At 39.3% G+C, this 23,421-nt stretch overlaps 1 protein-coding gene across 5 annotated transcripts in view; it reads right to left on the bottom strand.

Annotated features, from left to right (window-relative positions):
* LOC134533032 (receptor-type guanylate cyclase Gyc76C-like) overlaps positions 1-23,421 on the bottom strand; it is a 319,162-nt gene that overhangs the window by 38,602 nt on the left and 257,139 nt on the right. For all 5 annotated transcript variants that reach the window (XM_063370183.1, XM_063370184.1, XM_063370182.1 and 2 more), the window contains one exon: positions 448-513. In XM_063370183.1, coding sequence (XP_063226253.1) covers positions 448-513 — 66 coding nt within the window. The remainder of the gene's footprint in view (positions 1-447; positions 514-23,421) is intronic.

Here is a 23,421-nt window from a genome sequence, read left to right as displayed (position 1 = left end):
AAATCGCAAGAGGCAATAAAATCTTTGAAAGTTTTTTTTTCTGATATCATATCATCAAAAGTGTTAATTGAAATCGAAAGGTATTGGCCATCGCGTTAAATTACATGTTAGTTACAACTGAATTGTTCATTTTTCCCCATTGATTTGCATTATTCTTCGCAGAAAAGTACACAAACCAGGACAATGAAAGTAAGAAAGAGGTCGCGGGACCCTGAGAGTTTGACACTGGAGCCACCCCTGGTTATAGGCTCGGTGATTGGTATCCTGGCGTCCTCAACGCGAGACCGTTACAACGGTCAAATCTGCACACGGTAGTTGCTTTCATGCCAAGTACTGCTGAAATGAACGTTGGAAAACGTAAATAGACCATGGTGGTCACCCGACATTCACCGCAAGCTTGTCCAGGTGAACAAGCTGCAACATCAGATGACCAATTCACTCGCTCACCTGGGTGTCCGGTGGCTCGGTGCGCGCGAACGTCGGTATCTTTGACACCTCCGCCTCGGAGCATTTCTGGAAACAAACAAATTCGCACTGTAGATCGATTTGGAGAACATGCGGCAGAAAATGGCAATACACAATGCACGAAATACAAATCAGAAGAACAAGGGTTTAATACGAGAGTGATTTAAAACTTATTTGAACCAATCAAAGTAGTAGGTAAATATAGTTCATATGGGGGCAGGGGTGGGGGTGGGGGAGCCGGGGAGCCACGGCGGACGAAACTTGAAATGTCTGAATGTTCTAGAAAATAAAATGGCTGAATGTTCTAGAAAATAAAATGGCGGTTAAAAACAAAATGGCCGCCGGGTTCAAAGGCCAAGGTCAAATCCAAGATGGCCGCCGGAAGTGACGTAATCCAAGATGTCCGCCGTGGCTCCCCGGCACCCCCACCCCCCACCCCTGCCCCCATATGAACTATATTTACCTACTCAAAGTGATTACATATTTATTTACGGTGAAATTCAACCCTTGCCTGACTTGGAATCGTCGCGTGAAATTTTTGCAGTAGTAGTCATATAGCATGAACAAACATATTGCATACTAATAGTTTTTTTATATACAGTAATAATTAAATTAAAGAGCCTTTTAAACACAATTTTTAATAATTACTCCACACACACACACACACGATCGCAAAGCTGAGAATATCTTTCTAAACAATCACGTTCGGCATCCGTTACGTCAGCTCGACTTTAAGGACGGACGCAACAAACGTCCCGATTGTAAAGTTTTTCTATTGCTATCGTGTCACGGACGCAAACTTCCTGAAAAGAGCATCCCGGCCTTATAACTAGTGAAAAGTTTCTACCAGCACACGAATAAATGAAAATAATTATTTATTTAATACTTGCATTTATTAACATAAGAATTTACACGAAGAATTATATTTAAAAATTAATAATAACATTTTTGAACGCTTTTTGAACTACAACTCTTCACACTACAATAGAAATTTACAACATCGCACTACAATTTAATTTATATTACATCAGATTTTTTATTTGTTTGTTTTCGAAAGAGGTGCGTGCGCTTGAGAGAAACATTTTTTTGATTCAGGACTTGAATGTAAAGGGTAGAGTTTGAGGGGAGAGGTGGGTTGAAACATTGCATCCACAGGAAAAGATGAGTAGTTAGGGGGGGTGGGGGGGTGGAGATGTGACACTGACGTTAGACGTATCATTCGTAGTTATCAACAGAGCTAGTCAGATGTGTCGTGTCAGCTACGAGGAGATTGTTGAGGAGGAGTCCTGTGCGAGCTGGAAGGGTGGGGGGGGGGGGGGAGGGGAAGGAGGAGGTGACGAGCTACGAGATGGAAGATCCTGAGCCGGCAGCAGTCGTTCAGGATGTGTCGCGCTACGGAATTGAAGAGGAGGTGTCTGCGGATGAGGGGAGCCTACCATGGATGTGACGGCGGAGAGAGAAAGTGAACGTGAATGTAGGGAGGCTGCTGACAATATTCGCCGAGTTGTCGACTTGGAACTTTTCACATCCATGTAGCTCCCTTCTCCCGCGGACAACACGTGGTATTATTATGGCTAGGAGTGAATTGGGGATGAGAAATTATCTTTAAATTAGTGTTTTTGAAACAAAATTAAATAGATTTTATTTTTAATTTTTTTCATATTTATTTCGAAATAGGTATGTTTCACGATTTTTAGAAATATACTATTTACATCTAGTGTGAAGTACATCTGGTGTAAGTGCATCTCACAGAGATGGTAATGGCTGATGTGAGTGTTATACCTGTATCATATACACTGTAGCGATCACACATCAGGCCGAAACGTAAAATGTAATGTGTTGGATATGGTCTCTCTCGTGGAGAGGGAACAACACATGACATCCAATACTCTAAAAATATGAATCGTCATATTTTTGTAGCATAAATCGTGCACGATTAGGTGTTTTTTTCTTTCATTAAAAACCTTAAGGAAACGGATATATACGATGATATTATAACGAAAAGTGCAAAGCACAGGAGTGGGGTGCTCAATGGATATCATCGTATCGAAAAATCAACTCAAAGGAGTGGGGCACTCGATGATGTAATCGAGTTTCTAGTTAAAATTTTATAAATAATTATTTTTATAAATGTTGAAACATTTTCCAATTTTCTACGTTAATAATTAGAGCTTTTCAAGATGGCGGACATGACATAATTCAAAATGACAGAAATGTTCTAGAAAAAATGGCGGACGGAATCCAAGATGGCCACCGAAAGTGACGTAATTCAAGATGGCCGCCGCGAAACCCTGAATCCCGACCCATGACCCGGTGCACAAGGATGAACTATGTTTACATACCAACTCACTCCATCATTAGACTCTCTTTCACCAGTGTAATGTATGGGACTTGTTGAAACGAACGAAACAAGCCCAAACTCGAGGGGTTTACTAGCAGCCATTGGTGAGTTACACTATCCACCTCCCACATCCATCATCAGATCAGTTCGATGGTACCAAATTATTACATTGCCATCCGGATTACACATAGTTGCAAATGGATACGACAATTAAAACTGGGTTGAAATCGACTTCCAAGATTTGTTTGCATAGTTCGTAGGGAAAGTTGTACAAAACTATTTTGTTTCAGCAGTCATTTGTTTATTCCACAGCTACCGAAATAATAATAATAAAAAAACACTGACGAAATATTTATAAAGTGTCCTAAAGACATAGGTAATAATATGCCACTCCACTAATACACCGTTTCCTTTAGTTCCGAACTCGGAATGTGAGTTAAATTTACCATTTTATTGAAGTTACATAAAAAAAAAAAGTCAAATCGATGGTTGTTCCAATCGAGTGGAAGAGAGATAGATGCGGCGCAAGCGTACAATGAGCGTAACGGGACACGGCGTAACGGGACAATGCGCGCAACGGGACACTTTTTCGTGCGTGCAGCCGGCGTTCATCGATTTATTAGACGTTGTCACGTCAATAGTATGTTAGTATGGTTATTAGTTGACGCTCTGGCAGCTCCTGCGGTGTCGCGGACCCCTGGAGCCGCCACGTTCGCGCCGGGAGGCCCTCGCGCGGTAATTAGCCCAGCTGCGGCCGATAAGATTACCGACCAAGCCCCGCTGAGCCCCCCGTGTCCCTTCCCCAGGCAACAACACGTACTCGCCGCGTGGCAGGGCGCTGCTCGCCACCGGCCGGCGGATAACGTGGCGTCGGCTGCTCTGGGAGGGGTCGTTACCACAACGCCGAACGTACAATAACGCCGAATGCCAAATTGACCGCAACGCCGACAGCTAGAAAACTTCTGTGTACCACAACGCCGAAAAATGTACCACAACCTAACCTAACCTAGGCTAGCCTAACCTAGCCTAATCCAACCTAACCTTTGTGGCAGTCCTGCAATGACATTTTTCTGCGTTAATGTATTTCGGCGTTGTGGTACACAGCAGTTTTCCAGCTGTCGGCGTTGTAGTCAATTTGGCATTCGGCGTTATGGTTTTCGGCGTTATTGTACGCTCAGCGTTGTGGTATTTCGGCGTTGTGGTGCGTCCCCCCTTCTGGGAGTATTCATTTTTGAAATACCCACGCTAAACATAATGCGTCTGGCATTGCAGCTGTATGTATGTATAGTGTTTATTGTCTACTATTGTTGTTGTGTTTCTTGGCTTATGCCATATGTAATCTAGTTCCGACAAATAAAATAATTTATAAAAACAACAAAAAAAACTAAACCATGCAAAACTTAAAACACATTTGTAAGTTTGTACACTTACGCGAAAACAACTGTCTCGCTACAAATTACTGTTCGCGGTAACACTGGGTTCAGATTCTTACCGGGAAATTTATGCTATGTGTTGTCTAATTACGCACAACTAAGAAAATTAAAACAAAATAATGCAATTATTGAGTATGCGATTATCTTTTCCATGGTTTCAAAAAAATTCTTGAATTAAACACAAATTAAAAATATAAAATTATGCGCCAATTTTTCGTAAGAATTAATCAGTATTATACCGAAAAACTTATTTCACATATGCAAAAATAACCACAGAAATGTGTTGTACAAATTTACAATATCTCTCTTGTAGTATTACAAACTATTTCTTTGCAACTGGTTTACAAAGGAATTTCTCGTAAAAGTAAGATTTCCCCCCCCTCCCCCCCCCCCCCCTGTGTGGTGCACGAGGTCACAGAGTGGAGCTGAATTCGACCCACAAACTCCGGCCACAGGTTTAAAACACCTACCTGACTCACGGTATGAAGTGCTTCCCGAGACTGGCACACGCCTTTTAAGTTGGTGTTGAATAAAACTGGTATATTGAAAATAATCAAGAGAAAATATTTAAAATGGAGCACTAAAGGTCTGAATAACGTTCAGTACACCATAATTTTACAACCATCGTAAAAACTTTTCACTTTCGCGAATTGATTTCGTTGAAATAATTTGGGGGTTAACATACGATTCCCAAAATTTGTTACGCGGGAATATATGTTTTTTTTTTAGGTTGATTATTTATTCGCAAGTCAAAACTAAAGCTTATGATTTATTAAATATTTTCTTCAAAATACCTTTCATTGGCGTGTACCTCACTTAACAAGTGCCCCTGATTTCTAGCAACCTTAGCACTTAGTGTTTATGCGTGATACACACCTGCCAGGCATTACAGTTGCTTTACATTTCATACCAGGGTTTATTGAAAACTGAAGGGTGAGAGGCAATAACAAAAGAAGATCCTTTTTTCAAGCTTGTTCAATTACTTATTACCCAGACACTTAGTGTTCCAACATAAATATTCTCTATTTTTTTTTTAATTTGCAATAAACAAGATATTCAAATCCACATTCGATTGTTTTCGGGGAGCCTTTTTTCAACCGTATACGATCTCTGTATTTGGATTCGGCTTTTAGACGCGTATAGGCCGACATTATATATTTTTGATTATATATTTTCTATTTTAACACCATATACATTTACTGTAACTATTTTACACTAAGGTTTTATACATGCAATCGATAGATTTTGACGAGAGCTGACGATTGAAACTCAAACGAACGTCGTAGCCCCTCCGAGACAAAAGTTATACTAAATGGAAATCTCGAAACGCAGCAAAATGACCTCAAAATGGCGGCTCTTCCCCTCCACCGCACGCGATACGTCACAGTCCTCACTTAACGTAACGAATTCTTTGATCCTTTAGCTATCCAGTGATGTTATTAAATTTTGGATGGATATATAATATATATGTAGCTGCAACCCCAAACTGTATCCCCCGATTTTGTTATCATTCGTTTTTTTTAATTGCCTACCACTACGGAAGCAATTTTAAAGACGTATTCACGTCAAAAAAAAAGTTGTACCGGTCAGGAACGAACTCAAACTTTATGACTATTTTCGCGTGTTAATTATAATTGTGTGTGTGTGCAAGTTCAACGCTGTTTTGAACACGCTTCCGCCGCGCCCCTGGCGGCGACCACGCGCGTGACAACCGCCGAAATGAAAAAAGCCACCGACGACGCGGACTGAGGCCTCGTTGACATCGGGCCGGCCGGCGGACACGCACGACCGGACTGCTGATGAGGGAGGAAGGGAGGGAGGGAGGGGTCCAGGCACAGCCAATTAGCGGGGCAGATGAAAGGAGCCGCGGGCCTGTGTTTAGCCACGTGCGTCCCTCAGCTGCGAGGCGACACAGCTGGGCGACCTGGGCACCTCTGCGAGCCCCGCTTCCTGGAGTGGCGGGATCACTCGCTTCCTCGCCCTCTCGTCAACCTCCACCCCACTTCCCGCCAGACGTCACTCTGGGCCACTCCACTTGGAACTATTCACACTGAATGGGAATCCTCGTAGCTAGCACGCCAGTCACTTTCACCGAGCCATGTTTGTCTTCTTCGTTCTACCGAGTTACAACACGTGCAAACACGTGATACGAATGGAATAAAATTTCAGTTTCTCATATTTAAAAGTAATAACAATTTCAAAATTTAATAAAGTTTAACCTAAATACAGTAAAATATTAAATGACTTAAAATATAAATAAAATACAACGGTTAGAAATTTTTTTTTCCTTTATTTTTCAAAGGTTTTAGTTAGCGTCGAGAATCATTGCTCCCTACAGTGCGTCCACCCCCTGTTCGCCGCGGGTTGCATACGACGGCGTCACGTGGACAGTGCGTGTGGTGTGCGGCCGTGTGCACACTGGCGCGTTCGTGTTCCGGCCACTTCCTGCAATGTAGGTATCTGTTTCTCCGAGCGATAGTGGAATCAAGTTACGACACCAAAATGTGTTGTTTTAGAAGTGCACGACAGAATAATTGCAATCTGGGACACGACTGCAAAGGAATATTTTAAAAAGAGATTTTAAAAAAAATAAAAACATCGTGTTCATAAACATAACTCTCCATTTAAAATTAAACAACGAAGTACAAATAATTACCATTACATTTTATAGAAAATAACATGTTAATTTTCTTTGATAGCACCCAACAATTGTCTATCATTAATGCTTATACTAGACACAAAAGAGGACTGAGAGTTAAAGAAACATCTTAAAATCTTTAAAATGTTGAAGTAACACACACGATCCCATAGAGTTGCGGAGGAGAATATACAAGCGCCTGCGAAGCTACATGCCACAGCCGCACCGACAAGTCAACTCGGAGCGATGCCGTGGATAAACATTTGGCCGTGGCTGTACGCGAAGCTGTTTACCGAGCACCGTAGGTGCAAACCCGAGGCAAACAAACCCCGGTGGCGAGGATCCAAACAGAAGGCGCCATGTTCTTCGTCTGGCAGTTGTTTATGCCCTCGCGCAAGCAAGCACGGCGCGCGAGGACAGCTAGCTCACTGGCGCAGGGGAGGGGCGAGGAGGGAGCCTGGGATTCATTGACCCCCGATCAGTCCAGAAAACATCCTCATTCGCCGTCAGAATAAAAAACCAAAAAACTAATCCCTTGTATTCTTCTAAGATATTCATGCAAGCATATTGCACTCGAGCATGTATGTTACATGTGTCTATGCAGGTTTAACCTGGGCCCAACTTAACATGGTTTTAATCTAGACTTAAAACAGGGGAGTTAGTCATGGCATCAATCGCTGCCAATGCTGGCCAATGCCCGCACAAAGCACACTATGCATGCGTCCCTCTCCCCGCATGGCTCTTTCTCAGCATGACTAGACGTATAGGCTTCAGCCTGAGAGGCACATGCGTTCCTCCCAACCCGTGTTCCTAGAAAACAAACTTACTTTTAGTTGGGTAAGGAAATATATATATATATATTTTTTTGTGTGGATAAACCATAAATTTTTACGATTTTACATTACATATTCTAAACGTCATTGACTTGCACGAGTAGGCTGTTGTGCAATGTAGACACATGTATATTTCTTAGCGCACTCGACGGCGCAAATAAATAGTGTTCAACAGTATACCTATTGTTTATTCTAGCATTGCCTACCTGCCCCTCCCGAATAATCAGTAGCCTCCCGGCTACAGTAACATAACCTATTATTACTGCACTCGCTGACAGCGTAACGGAACACAGCGTAACGGAACAATGAGCGTAACGGGACACATCGTAACGGAACAATGAGCGTAACGGAAAAATGTGCGTAACGGGACACTTCTTCATGCGTGCAGCCGGCGTTCATCGATTTATTAGACGTTGTCACGTCAAAAAGCTAATTTTTGCGATAATTGTATTTATGTCATCAGACCTACAAGACGTGACGTAACCTAACGCCTCAATGAACAGCAGTTTCTCGCTCTGCTCCCGAGGACCGGGGACACCAGCGCTGCCACACGTGCGGAGCATCACGCCTACGTCATCCATCATCTCGCCCTGCGGCTGGACGACATGTCTCCCAGTGAAGCAATCGACAACAGCATCGCGCGCATCAGCTGGCACTTAGCGAGAGACGGCGCCGGCCTTTTCCATTTCAACTGAACACTTGGTTAGTTGTTCCTTATTGCGCATCCAGTTTGTGTCAAGGCTTTATAATGTATATATTCATGATTAGAGACCGGAAAAATTCGCGCATTCGTTTCGTGATGGGCTGAAATTCAAACATGTGTATAATTCTGCTGGATCTGCTATTGGCTCGCGGTTTAGCTGGAACTCTCTGGACCAATGAGAGACTATCGACCAAAGAAGCGTCGAATCACAAGCTACCCAGTGGAGATGCCTCACAATTTAGTAACCAATGAACACGCGTGTTTACTTGAGAAGTGCAGAGGATAATGGAGGCTATCCTAGAGGTCATTGAATCCGCGAATTTTTCCGGTCCCTATTCATGATCAACAATATTTTGGTAATTGTAAAGTTACACATCACAAACAAAAACACGTTTAAACTGCTTACTTTAGTTTAATATTATTATGTTAAAATGCAATTAGATGTTGCACAGAACTCCAGCTAAGCCTGCGTTGTTGGACGTAAAATGAGCCGAGGATGTCTGGATAATGCAAACACTCCCCTCTTGATGATCTGCTAACACGATTGAGCTTATTTTTTTCATTCGCGTTTTACAAGTAGAAATATCATTTCAACATTTGATATAAACAGTTTTTAGATAAGCCTGAATGGACTACAGATTTATCTTAACATAATTCGGGCAGATGTTACGGCTCGATCTCACACGCCATGTTAGTAATTTCATTTTCTTGACATGGCTATTATTTGAGGCCTTTTCCCGTGAATGCATCGCGACAGTGTTATTGCATACTGTGTTAAATCTCAAATTTTCTGAGTGTATATTTACCAAAGAATATCGAATTGCGGCAAAAAATACAGGCAAGTGTCCGTAAGTATTATCACTTGCATGACCTTTCACAGCTGTAAAATAAAGTTTAGTAAAAATTATTGTGGGAAAATCTGTGACCCAACAACAAATGCAAAAGAGCTATCAGAATAGCTTTACAGAAAAAGCTTTCGAATAATAGTAATGCCAAATTAAATGTGAGATCAGTTCATAGATCGCCAGATATGTGTAATACATCTAATCTGGGTAACGACACGTGTTCTCATGTCGCAAATAAACTTTACAATACTGAACTCGGACACGAAAATTTAACGTTGAATTCTTTGAAATGATGCCGAGCTTGATAAATACACGAAAATTGTGTTTCAACTACATTTCTTTACGCGAATCACGCGTAGTTATCGCACCCACCGCTAGAATTCGCTGCCGGAGCTGCTACGTCGACTATAGAATAATTATATTTGCAGAGCGCTAGGTTACATTATATAATAAAACGGCTCCGATAAAAGCGAAACATATTAATAAATACTAAACCCCGACTTTGGAACTGATTTCCAACAAGGAATTTTATTAAAACACTGCCCATCTTGTTGAAATTCATCAAACCGTTAATACTATAAAGTTTAGCTTTGTGAACTTTGCTTGGCGTCATCCGCCACAGATGGCAGCACCGCCGTAGTTACACATTTCCGTTCCAGAAGACCGTTCTAGTCACGAAATTACTCCTACCAAATGCCGTATATCGAGATTATATCAAAGATGACGACCATTATCGCGTGCGAGACCAATCCTTAAAACACCTCATCATATTGTGCTTAAGCTCTCTGCTCTGAAGTATTGCGGAGCCGACAAGCAGCTAAACTGAACGGCAAACAACCGACTATGAAAGAGAGAACGAAGATACACAAGGGCAGATAACGCACAAGATGAAAACAAGCACTGACTTGCAGAACTAAAGCTGCCCTCACAATGGAAGAAATGAGAATTTAAATCCTTCACTCTTTACATAGCAGGCGGATTATGTGCTCTATTTAAAAACGCAAGGACATACATTTATTGCATTTATTACATTTATTCTTTGTGTTTGCCAACGCGGCATAACGGAAAGCCTAAGCTTCACTAACTCCCGACCAAATCAGAATAAACGTAGAGGTCGAATATGATTTAAAAAAAACACAATTGTGCAGGAATAATTAAATTTAAGATTTTATAGTATTTTAAATACCACTAACCTAACCCAACCAACATTTCCTTTTAGTTACAACCACCTAAACGTCCAAAAAAACCTACCGTCCCGAAAAAAAAAATAAGAACACATTTTTTTGAGATTATTTGTGTCACACACCTAAACTTACAATTTTATTTTACAACAGAAAAAAAAGGAGGTTGTCTGTAAAGTCGGTTTATGGACGATAATTTTACACGATAACGTCATTAGAAAACATTGATGAAAAATTGCTTACTTTTCAATTTTCAAATATTATTTACAGTTTTTGCTAATTTAATTTAAATAATTTGTTTAAATATAATCACGAATAATTAGCTATAGAAATAAACTGAAATCAAATCAATGTCAATGAATTGTTAATTTGAAATGACGAAACTGGACAAATAAATCTTTTTTTTTTAAATTGCTGCTTTTAAAAATCCCGCCTTAACCTGTTTGATATTATAGAAGATTTTCTCGCACGGTGGTTGGCAAGTTCTTGCACGCTCGACTCAGGCGGAACGTGACAATGAGTCATGCTTTTTCGTACGTGCAGCCGGCGTTCATCGATTTATAAGACGTTATCACGTCAAAAAAACTGAAGATGCACGAACGCGGATTATTTTGGCGTTTGACTCACGACAGTAAATCTTAGGCTACCCTGGAGTTGCCAAGGTAAATGTTTAGTGCATATTAAGAATCTTTTCTTCATCTACTCGTGACATGGGTCAAGACAGAGGGTTGCCTTGTTAATAATATATTCTTAAACGCCGTTCAAGACTTATAAATACGTAACTACGGCGTATAAATATGCATTATTTGGTAATTTCTTAGTCGCGACCGTGTGAAACAAAATAGAATTTTTGAGTCGAGAGTAAAAAAATTTCATATTTTCAAAACGGGCCAAATAAAGTTTAGTTCTGTTTACACGACCATTCACTGCCTTTATATATTTTTATATATAGGCCTGCATAATCTTGATAAAAATACATCATTTTCAAAGTACCGATCTTGCAACTAATCCCATACTTTCTTTCGCCAACTCTTCATTAGTAAAACCAAATAATTTTAGATATATTGTAAATGAGCAATAAAAAACAAATAATAATTTTAGGGTGTTATCCCCTCGAAGGCGTGTGTCTCTCTACGCCCGGGAAGCCTACCACACACAATAAAAGGAAACCTTCAGATAAGGCTTTGGGAAGATCACTAGGTAAACTGCAGTCACTACGTAACTTGCAAGCATATCTTTGGTGGTATTATGTAAAACTCGGAACTTTCCAAAATCTTGGATTTGAGTACCAATCGCACGTTTATTCACTTATAGAAACTACGTGATGCAAACTTTCATACTAACACCGTGACTGCAAGGCCGATAATGCACATTTAAGTTAGAAAATACTAAATGTTATATAGCTTATTACCTTTATTGTTTTTTATGTAGCTTTGACAAGGAATATATTTTTTAAACAAATGGTTTGTTTAGAATTTTCATTTTTTTTACTCGAATTTGCCTCTTATATTGAATTAACTTACAACAAGAGTGCATAAAGTTAAACTTCAGGTAGATGTTGAAGGAATGAACCTCGGTTCTGTGACACCATCGAAAGAGAGAGTGTGTGGAAGTTATACCAACTAGGACTATTTCGGGACAGATGAAGAGTTAAGTTTACTCTCGGAGCACATGTTTTGGAACGCAGCCCAGCTTGTCTTCAGTGGCACTTCCACGGCCTGTTCGCGGTCCATCGGGCGCTGCTCGAACGCCTCGAACGCCGCACTCACGGGCTAAAGGGCGCCTTACGACCCACTCGCGAGCCACACGACCACGGAAACTACTGTAAACACAAGTCCGCCGCTCGGAACCAAACCAGCCTAAGTCACAACTTGAACACTGCAGGAAGGGCAAAACAAAAAAAAAAAGAGTCCTTTAAATAAATGTGTTTACCAATCACGCATCCATACACGCGCGGCTGGCAAAAAAAATAACACTTATAACTAATTTCTTCCGAACTGAGCCGGACGGACATAATTTTCAAACAGCCGCGGGTTCATAACATTGGAACTGGAACTACGTCTGTCTAGAAAGCTTTGCACTTAAGCTTTTAATACTCTCGTTGAATGCTTTAAATTGTTTTTTTTTATTGGGTTGCAATGATAGTTCACAGAAGACGAACGCTTATGGTATGGTATGCAATTTAAAAAAAAATCTTCAAGTTTGGACTTCAGGTAAATATAATACATATATGATAATAATTATAAATAGAGTAATACTTGACAATAAACAATACTAAATAATAAGTTATATTTAGAATTAATGCTTGTATTCAAAGAAAAAACTAAGCCTATTTCAATGTCCACAGTTTAACTTTAACACTTGGCTCCTTGGCGAGTGTTTGGCGACCCTGCTCGCTTGAAGCATCGCGCTACGGTGAGAAGGTTGTGTGTTCGATTCCGGACAAATGCATGAGCACCCGACGATGAATCAGGTGGTTCGGAGCCCACAAACGTCTTGTAGGTACCGTGCGTAACCATGTGACATGTGACGTAACACCCTGTCTCTGCTGTATTTCAAACCACAAGACATTATACTATTTTTTAATCTTGTACATTGGACTCAGTGTACAAAATTTTACCAAACAGTATACTTAAGTAAGTTTTAAAAACTCTAATGTGGCGAAGCAGCTGGGTCCTGTTTCAAGAAATTACAAGTCTGCAAGATAGCACATTTTACAAGTATGTAAATTATTTTTTTTTTCTTCCAAACATAATAATTGCAGTCTTTCAAATTTTTAGTTTCTCAGACACTTCAACGACCTAAATAACATTAAGAGTGATTTTACTAGCAAGAAGCGAGAAAGGCATCTCATCTTCAATTTCACTCGTTGATTTAAGGCGAGTGGCGAGTTAATTATGTCAGTGTGATTGCTAGGATCAAGTTCAGTATCAGTAAGTGAATTGCAAAGAAAGCTGACAGCACAATCAGCTTTCTGCCCATTGGGATTCGTAATATAGGCTGGGATGGGGACTGTTCGAAAGTCTTGGCCGATCGAAATCTCCTCTGCTTCTTGGCTAGGAACTGCCAGCGAAATCAACGGCCGCTTACTTCCTGAATGAACTATTTGGCCTATCAGAAGCCAATCCGTTGTCTGCTGAATATGGCTCTCACAATTTTTGAAAGGAGGCGCAAGGATTCGTCTAAAACTTAATGTACAACCAATCGCCCTTCACATGTTGCTTATGTATACGTTTTCGCAAGAAGAAATGTTGGCCGTAGTAACTGGTGAAATTCCACGTCTTGAGTTATTTCGTGATTGATGTGCTCTGGCTGGTTACGTACAGGGCCAACCAAAAGTTTAAGAACAAGTAAATTTTTTTGATAGCAATGTTTTAGTTTTAAAAGTCTGTTAGAAATAACTTTTTTTTTGGGGGGGGGGGGGGTGTTTGTGTAAAATTAACTGCAAAGTTGGAAACCACTTGGACGTTGGTAGCTCATCATCTTCTACAACCAGGGGCGCAAATCTATAGGATTCCCGGAATGGGGGGAAATTAACATTTATCTCCCGTGTCACAGTTACGATTCTGGAAGCGCAAGCGAGACCCGCTCCCCTCCCTGCCTAGATCTACGTCCATGACTACAACCACTGCGATATTTAAAAAAAAAAAAAAACTTAATTTTTGTAACATTTAATGCCTAGCGAGTCAATTTCATAAACAAACCAAAAAAAATAGGTTACAAGAGTTTTTATTTACTGAACTGATATTTGTTAACACAGCTTTCTTTCTTCACACATTACGATTTTTTAAAAAAACCAGCTTTGTCCCAAAAAAAACATTTAAGTTTTATTGAAGGTTTGACGAATATATATAATATAACTATATAAACAATTGCAATATTCATTACTACAAAAATATATTTAAAATAGATTATAAATTTTACTGTAGTAAATATTTTCCAGATATTTTTTTTAAACACCTAAAATCTAGATTTATTTTCCAAATACCATCCGCTATATTTATGTAAAATATTATTATTAAATGATTTAAAAACAAAAGTTTAGAAACGAAATGTTACCATTATAGTTTAACTAGCAGTCTTAAACCTGGTGGTGAAACGCGTATGTACACGTTCACCGAGACAGACGTGTTCTGCGACCCTGGCGGAAGCGTGCGAACACGAGCATGTGGTGACTCAAACCATCAGCGGGCCAAACATAACCTGGTTGGCGGGGCGGCGACATAACGACGAGACAAAACAGCGAGTGTCCGCCCGAGACCGGGTCGGATTTAGAGGTCTGGAGGCCTCGGGGCAACAGAGGAGCGGAGGCCCCCTGGCCCCAAATTATTTTCCAAATAAAATGAACAATTTTTTACAGTCGAGTTTTCCAATAAATAATTTATTGTGAAATCAAGTAGATTATCTTAGTATTTAAAAAAAAACATACATAAATATAATCGGAGACAAGAATTATATGAAATTAAATTTTAGTGTAAATTAACGGATGATTGCCTGATTGGAGTGAACAAATATAGATAAATTATTTATGTTAATATTTAACAATAATATAATCATGTTTGTACAAGGTACTGTAGGTAAAGGTAAAACAGCAAAAAAAGAATATCAAAGGAGAATATGTTTACTAGTGTTTACTCGTCGGAATTTGAAAGATTTTTTTTTCCGAAGTCTCTATTGTGGGGGCCCTCCGTTTGTGGAGGCCCCGGGGCTTTCGCCCCGGTTGCCCTCCCCTAAATACGGCCCTGCGCCCGAGACCGGACCGGACCGGACCGGACCGTCGCTGCGCAGATCCAGTCTGCGGCGGCTCTCACGGGCTCGAAGGTCCCGCGCGCACGGCGCCACCTTGTACCGATTACCCCGGAGGAGACGGAGAAACACCAGAGCGGAGAGATGCGAGCCCGCGAGGCTAAGAATAGCTCGTCCCGAGTCCTTGGGGGAGACCCGAGCAAACAGAGTCGTCGGCACACGCTACCGCAGCGCGGCGGGACGCAACGCTGTCTCTGCACGCTGACGCACGGCTGCCAACTTAAGAGACTTTTCAATGGTTCTTTTAATAACTCTCTCGCAATTGTGGGAGGGGGAGCGGGGACGACTTTGATGGGAAGCCTAAGATGTACATCAAGTTCTGTCCCTGCCCGATTACACCCGAACAATTCACCTTCGGCCAACCTCGGGTTTATTCATATATATTTATATTTCTCTGTTTATTTTAATGTAGCTATACTAACCTAACTAACCGTCCATAGCGTTTTAAAGTGTTTTAGGGCCGGTTTCACAAAGTCTGTTTAAAGTTTCGGTTATCTAATCGAACGATTAATTTAAACAGGACATTAAAGTACTGATTATTTTTTGACTGTTTCCCAACGTATTTTTAACGAGTGTTTAACTAAACAATGGTTAAGGGAAATATGGCAACCAGGCGATGACGTATTGGATCGCGATTGGCTGTCGTGCTACCTTCGTTTGTTACTTTTGGCCAGTGTTTAAGGTTCGGTTAGAGAAAATTGTAAACAAACATCAATATGGACGAAAATAAGCGGCCACGATCCGGAAATTTTCTTGCTTCGGAAACGGAATTACTTATATCTTTAGTGGAAAATTTTACCTAAAACAATGTCAAACACTTCCAACTGTCTTTCTATTTTACATGCTTTATATTAGCTTCACCTGTATGTTTGTTTGTACGTCTGAGTGGCTCATCACTGTAAAATGTCCCGCCAATTTCATTATGTTCGTTAGCCGAGCGGTCAAAGGCGCGCGACTACTGTGACGTCAGCTTTCGGATTCAGCGATCATGAGTTCTACGCCCGGCCACGCCGAAAAAAAAAAAAAAAAAAAATCTTTTTTTTTTCCGGTAAATTCTAAGATTATATCCATACATCTAACTGTAAATGATTCGGAGAGACCCATTTCTTTGTGACGTTGCAACTCCAAATAGTTATCTCAGATGGTAATAGGTAGTGTCGGTAACTCATTTCCCTATGATAATTATACATAAATATAGTTTAAAAAACTAAAAAAAAACATGCTTTTAAAGAATATCAAACTAAAAAGTTAAAAATAAATATAGTTTAAAAAACTAAAAAAACATGCTTTCAAAGAATATCAAACTAAAAAGTTAAAAATAAATATAGTTTAAAAAACTAAAGAAACATGCTTTTAAAGATTATCAAACTAAAAATAAAAAATAATTTTAAAATTTAATTTATGACAATAGTATATAAGCAATTCTAGTATAAATGAGAAAAAAGCATGGGGCGCTTAATATACAAAAAATATGGCACAAAGCAACAGTGCTAGGACCATATTTTTGCTAAGCCGAAACCTCATTGCAAATTCACTGTCATTCATTTGAAAGTGATTTGGCCTTACTCGAAATATTCGTGGTCTATTTAAATAATCAACAATTTCTTCATCATCATCTTCAAACAAAATGTTCAATTCATTCGCCATCATCACTGCGGCACTTCAATCAATTATCTCTGTTTTGCACACTATGTGGTTTCAAACCGCTTCAAAAATATACATAACCTCAAAACTATCAGCAGTAGCCAACTAATCAGAACCTCTTCTTGTGTTTAACTTAACCATTGGTTACCATCAGTTAATCGTCCGATTACTGTTAACCCTATATTGAGAAACAGGTAATTCTGCTAACCAGCACTTAAATTTTAATCAGAAGATAACCGGACGATAACCAGACTTTGTGAAACCGGCCCTTAATGTAGCTAACCTAACCGACCACATTTAATATTTGAATTCATTTTTCCTGCGCAAAAATAAAACAATTCCCGAAGTTGGCCCGAAAGTGAATTGTTCGGGTGTAATCGGGAAGGGACAGAACTTGATGTACATCTTAGGCTTCTCGACTTTGATAGGGAAAACCTGAAGAACGGACAAAGAGAAATGAACACAAACTTTGGTTACCGAGTTTAGATGTTTACACATCACTGGCAAGCAATGAAAACTTTTTTTTTTTGAGATTTGACCAGCATGCATTGCTAACCACAAGGATATTGCGGGACACTCAGAATATGGGGCGAAGTGGAGTGTTTGCATAACGGAAACAGTTTTAAAATACCATATTTTATTTAAGTGACTGTGGCTGAAGACGGGAAATCTAAATCCTGCTTATTTAACCATCCATCAGGCATTGACAAGCAACATTTCCGTAATTTTTTTCTCCGGCCGTGTTGTAATATGGTTATGATGATATAAAGAGTGACACCAAAGTTTTCAACCTCCTCAGTAATAAAGGGGGGGGGGAGGGGGTGTGTATCCACGTTACATTTTCATGCCTGCACGGAGATGCCATCTTTCGCTCGTCACGTGACCGACAGCAACCTTTGTTGTAGGTATTTTTAAAGCTGGTGTCACACAAAGCGTTTCTGACGCTGCGGCTAAAATTTCCACCTTTTTTTTTTTTGACGCGACAACGTCTAATAAAACGATTAACGCCCGCTGCACGCACGAAAGTGTCCCGTAACACACATTGTCCCGTTACGCTGTCTCCCGTTACGCTCATTGTACGCTTGCGCCGCATCTATCTCTCTTCCACTCGATTGGAACAACCATCGATTTGACTTTTTCGAGGCACATTAAACTTGAAACACTCCTATTCGTTTCCTACTTTTCCTATCATCGTCCTATCCTTAACAGAATAACACAGATTGGAAGAAGCTAAATAGCAAACATGTATAAAAGTTATAGTTAAAATAATCTCTTCGCTAAAGTAATAAACATATTTGAATTAATAAGTGCAAATAAAAGTAAATTTATCAATTAAATTGTAGATTTCATTTCACTCCTTCTTTGTATCCATACAAAATAGTGATAATTCAATAAAAATTATTCAATTTTATTCATAAAACTTTGCAATCATTTCATGAATGTTTTGTTATGACGCTGTCACGTTAACTATCGTCCGTAAACCAACTTTACAGACAACCAATTTTTTTTTGCTGACATTCTTTCGATCGCCTTTCTTAAAGAGTGCACAGCACAATGCAGGTCTCACGAGAATGCACTAAGTTAAATCATGAAAATCGAACACGTAAACAGTTAATCAGGAAGAAATCACAAACTGGAAACGCAACAGCTACGGTTCAACCGCGTAGTGTGACGTCGGACTAACACCGCTGCGAGGCAAATAATGTGCGAGTTTTGTGCTGCAACATAAAACAGCTGTGTTTGATTGGCTGCGAAATCTGCCACAGCTGTTTAAAACACGAACAGTGGCGTCTTACACAACGTCATTCTAATGGAAATTTGCTTCGAAGAACTGTGGCGACACCATCAATGCATTCAACTACACTCACAGGCATACGCACGGCTGAACATTTTGTTTTCTAACATATTTGTCCTCACTCGCACATTTATAAGAAAACCTAGAATGTTTACAGATAGGTTATTTATCGAAGAAAAAAAAATGCGTAACAGTGCTCTTAACATTTTTGCCCCATTCCGTAGTGATAATAGCTATCAATATATACAACTATTTTCATGGCATAACAATAACTTTCTAAAATTTAATATTATAGTATGAACTGTATGATTTTTTTTCCATGCGCAGATTACCACAATCAAGTGTATAATGAATCGAAAATAGTTAAAATAAAACAAAAAAAATAACAAAACATAAAGTAACGGATCTAAAAGTAAATGTAAAATTAAGTTTATAACATCTAAGCACCACATTGTGCCATTATCGGTTTATTTTCCTATGCTGAATAATAAAATAGAAGTAGATAACAGCGGGGAGATATTTTTCTTAAATTTTTTTATAATATATATAATATACTTACATTAAAGTTCGCTTTCTAAGACGAATTAAAAAATAAGGAAATTTCTTTATGGGTTAATAATTTAATGTTCCTTGAAAACAAAGCCAAAAATAAATAGATTAAAAAATGTTAGGGAACGCACCTTAAATGAGGAAAACACTATGCACATGCACTCAACACGGACAATATAAACAGGGCTGTACAGATGAAGGAATTAGTTATTGCAAAATAAGATGGAGGGGGGAGGGAAAGTCGAGGGGGTTCGGGGTCGAGATAAAAATACACGTTCTCTGACAGTAAACACATTTTTACCGTACTTTGGCACGTTACCAGGATGCAATCAAGTTTCCAATGCTAATGCAAGGAAGCTTGGACGGGAACACAACCTGTTTACGATCACGACGTCCTTAAGCTGTTAAAATTATTTTCTGGGTATTTATAGACAAAAACTCACTACAGATAATAATAACAAAACAAGAATAAAACATGTTATGCATAATTAATAAACGTGCTACCCGCTCGATATCGTGCGATATTTTCCATTAACAAGCCTGTTTGTTGTAAAGCACAATACCATTTTTCTTAATCAATATCAAATATCTCCCATTAAAAATAACAATATCGCTTGTTATTATATACTACAGACCAAACTTGTTATACGGGTCGACGTAATTTATATATTTACCTCATGAAAAGGTAACTGCTGTTTGAATAAAGAAAATTTATTTCGTTTATAAATACGTAAGTTCAGCGAAATTCACGCATTTCCACGATTTTATTTTGGAACAAATACGGCCTTGTATCACATTTACAGCAAACAAAATGTAAATGGCATTATTCTGTAAACTGCATTGTTCCAAGTTATCGTTGTATGGCGTTCGTGTAATTTCGTCTACGAAATTAGCAGTGTGTGGCAATAATACTAAGTGCGTAATGCTAAGTCTGTAATGCTAAGTGTTGTTTAGTAGTATGATTAAGATAGGTACCACTATAGACGCCCTTACACTATCACCACAGTTTAGTGGGTGTAAATTATATGACACCCATTCTTATTTTTACTAGTGAATTACTTAGGTTGATACAATTACTTATTTAGTTACTGGGTAAAATTAATTTCCACTGGGTATCAGGTTGGTAAAATAATAACTAGTGGAATTTTCAGTTAAGAAAATAAACAAAAAATATTATACGTATGTATATATATTTTTTTCGAACACCGTTGTACAGACTGGTGTAATGTTTGCATTTACAACACTTTGAAACAACGACATACAGTTCATCAACTGTACTTTTGATAATATTTACAAAATAAGGTTTGATATATTATTCGTCTATGCTACTACTAGAAACACCTGCCAGCCGTCGACCAGCTCAGCTGACCGCATGGAGGGTTCGGGAGGGGGGGAAAGCGGTGTGTGTGGCCACAAGCAAAGTTACAGGCTCCCACCACTACCGCATGTGTGTGTGATTTTGTGTGATACGGGTAATGACTTAACACTATCCAAGGTTGTAGAGTAAAATCCGAATAATCGCCAAGATAAATTTGAATCTGGCGATTACCCTCGTACACCTACGTATTCACAACGTTTACTGGGTGATGTTAGATGTTGACATCATTTTTGAGCTCGTTAGGTTAGTTAGTAAGTTAGTTAGTTAAGGTATCAATGAAACTAAACTTATCGATCATTTTCGTTCTCTGACATTACCCAGTCAGCGTTGGGTAGACCCAGGTGTACAAGGGTAAACGTAGAATTCAAATTTATTTAAGTTATTCCAACTTTGCCCAACAAACTTGGATAACACTCAGTTAGCCCGAGTAACCATTGGTTTACTTCTTCTAGCATTACCCGTAATATAAACCTATTATTTACTACTTTGTCTTGAAACCATTTTCGTGGCGTACATGGTAACTGAATGTTTACTAAAGTGACAGCAATACAAATGGGAATTAATTTTATTATAATCTGTTTAAGTCATTTTGAAAAAATATATATGTTAGGAAATAAATTTTTGTCGATTATGAGTTACAAGGACATATTTAGGGATGAAAAATGCTCACTTTTTAACAACTTTAAAGCGTAATAGAGGAGTCTTTGGGGAAGGAGGTTGATTTTTGAAAACTCACCTCTGACAGTGTCAAGAATTCAGCTTTTGCTCAGTTATTCCATATATTTACCTTTAATATTTTCTTTACACATATATAATGGGCTGATTTTGATATCACAAAGAGTTGTTCAATGGAGGGCCTACAATCCCGATACTGAGAGGGGCTGATGCCATAGTCAATTAAGCAAAAATTCTTAAAAGTCGGCCAAATAAGTCTATTTCAGGCGTAAACCTTAAATTACAAAATCACCCTGTATCAATTATTTCTAATTAAGTTAAAAACCAAAAACTAATAATCAAAGAATATTTGAAGAAAATATAAACATTTAAGAATTCGTGCTTGGTTCAGTATACAAAAATTCAGTTTATAAAATTCTCTTAAATTCAGTTATGAAGTTACGTGTAAGAATCCAAAACGGCAATGTCACTAACTACTTCAAGGTCGAGAATGGGCCACGCGGCGGTTAGCGTGCAAGACAGCCCAGTACTCACACGAAAAGCCTACTATTCTCTGACCCCGAGTCGACATCCGAGTAATCCTAGTTCCGTCATATTATTATTATTATTATTATTTGTTGCTGTAAAAGTAAAATGTAGCTTATGTTAGAACTGTTGGTTAAGTACCGCTAATCCGGACTAGATAGGACATGAAACCACACATTGGAGGGCTTCAGGGCTCCTGGGAAAACTTGTACGATAGTTTGCTCGGTAATTTATTTTTTATTCGATAGTCTATACCTGCAGATCGGTAGTAACGGCCACAGTGGCCGGGAAAAAAATGTTTGTGATAAACTCCATGAAAACAACACATTGGAGCCCTTCAGAGCCCTTGTACGATGGTTCGCACTCTAAATTTAATTTTTATTGATTGTAAACACATGTATGAAGCTCACCATGTAACTGCTCTAACGTTATGAATGCTCATTCTCTTGTAAATATATTAAAACTTGTTTGGAAATTGTATTATTTTCGTGGAATGACCTAGGTTGTTGTCCCAAGCTCTCTTCGGTCACGGGCGGCCGGATAGAGCCGGCGGACAGAGCTAACTACTGCTCAGTTTGAAAAAATATGTATAAATTTTCAAATCAATTAATATGTAAATCTCTGGCTAAATAATTTAACTGATGAAGAGATTTCAGTAATATTTAAGTAAAACTTATTTTTGTCTTACTATATATAGAAAAACAATGTTATACTTTCTTTTATATAATTTAATTGCTCTTTTTAACTTGAAATTTTATTAAAACTAATCTAAGATTTCTTATTATTTATTTGCCAACTGTTAAAATTTATAAAATATATTTAGTCAAAATACCGCACAAACAATCTTGCTTTTCTGAGTGCTAAATTTCATGTTTAATTTGATGAATCGTAATCAGTGTCTGTAAAAAAAAAAGAGTACATTTTAAAAACAATATTCAGATCCAACGAATGTTCGGACAAGCGAGGTCATGGATCAGCGGGACTCTACTAACATGAATGAAATTTCTAACATTTTTTTTTTCAGAAGGTCTCTCGGTGATCGTCACCAAAATGACAGACTCTTTGGAACACTCTTAAATCGTGAAAATGCGCGCATGCTCGCAAAATGTCGTTACTTTTAATTCCGATTCCGAGACAGCGATGTTGAACGAACGAGCGGGAGAACTTGTTAGTATGATCGTCCAGGGAGTGAGGGAGGGTGGTAGGGAGGGAGGGTGGAAGGGAGGGGGGAGGGAGGGGGGAGGGAGGGGGGAGGGAGGGTGGTTGGGGGAGGGTGGTTGGGGGAGGGGGGAGGGGGGAGGGGGGAGGGGGGAGGGGGGAGGGAGGGAGGGAGGGAGGGAGTTTCTGATCGGTGGTCAATGAAATCAAGTTCGTTAGCCGAGTGGTCTAAGGCGCGCGACTTCTGAGACGTCAGCTTACGGATTCAGCGATCGTAGGTTCTACTCCCGGCCACGCCGGAAAAAAAAAAAGAACGTGGTCAATGAATCTAGGCCTTCCCTGCGGTGATTCACTGCTACTACGCTAGGTGGGGTTCACGGAGGTGCCGTAGAAGGAAGAGAAAAAGAAAGAGGCAGCTAGCGCCCGATAATTTACCAATTCGCCGGCTAATG

This window comes from Bacillus rossius, chromosome 6 (assembly GCF_032445375.1).
Source record: "Bacillus rossius redtenbacheri isolate Brsri chromosome 6, Brsri_v3, whole genome shotgun sequence".
NCBI classification, from domain to species: Eukaryota; Metazoa; Arthropoda; class Insecta; order Phasmatodea; family Bacillidae; genus Bacillus; species Bacillus rossius.
Note: the sequence above shows the minus strand (reverse complement) of the source record. Positions and strands in the feature narration are given on the sequence as shown.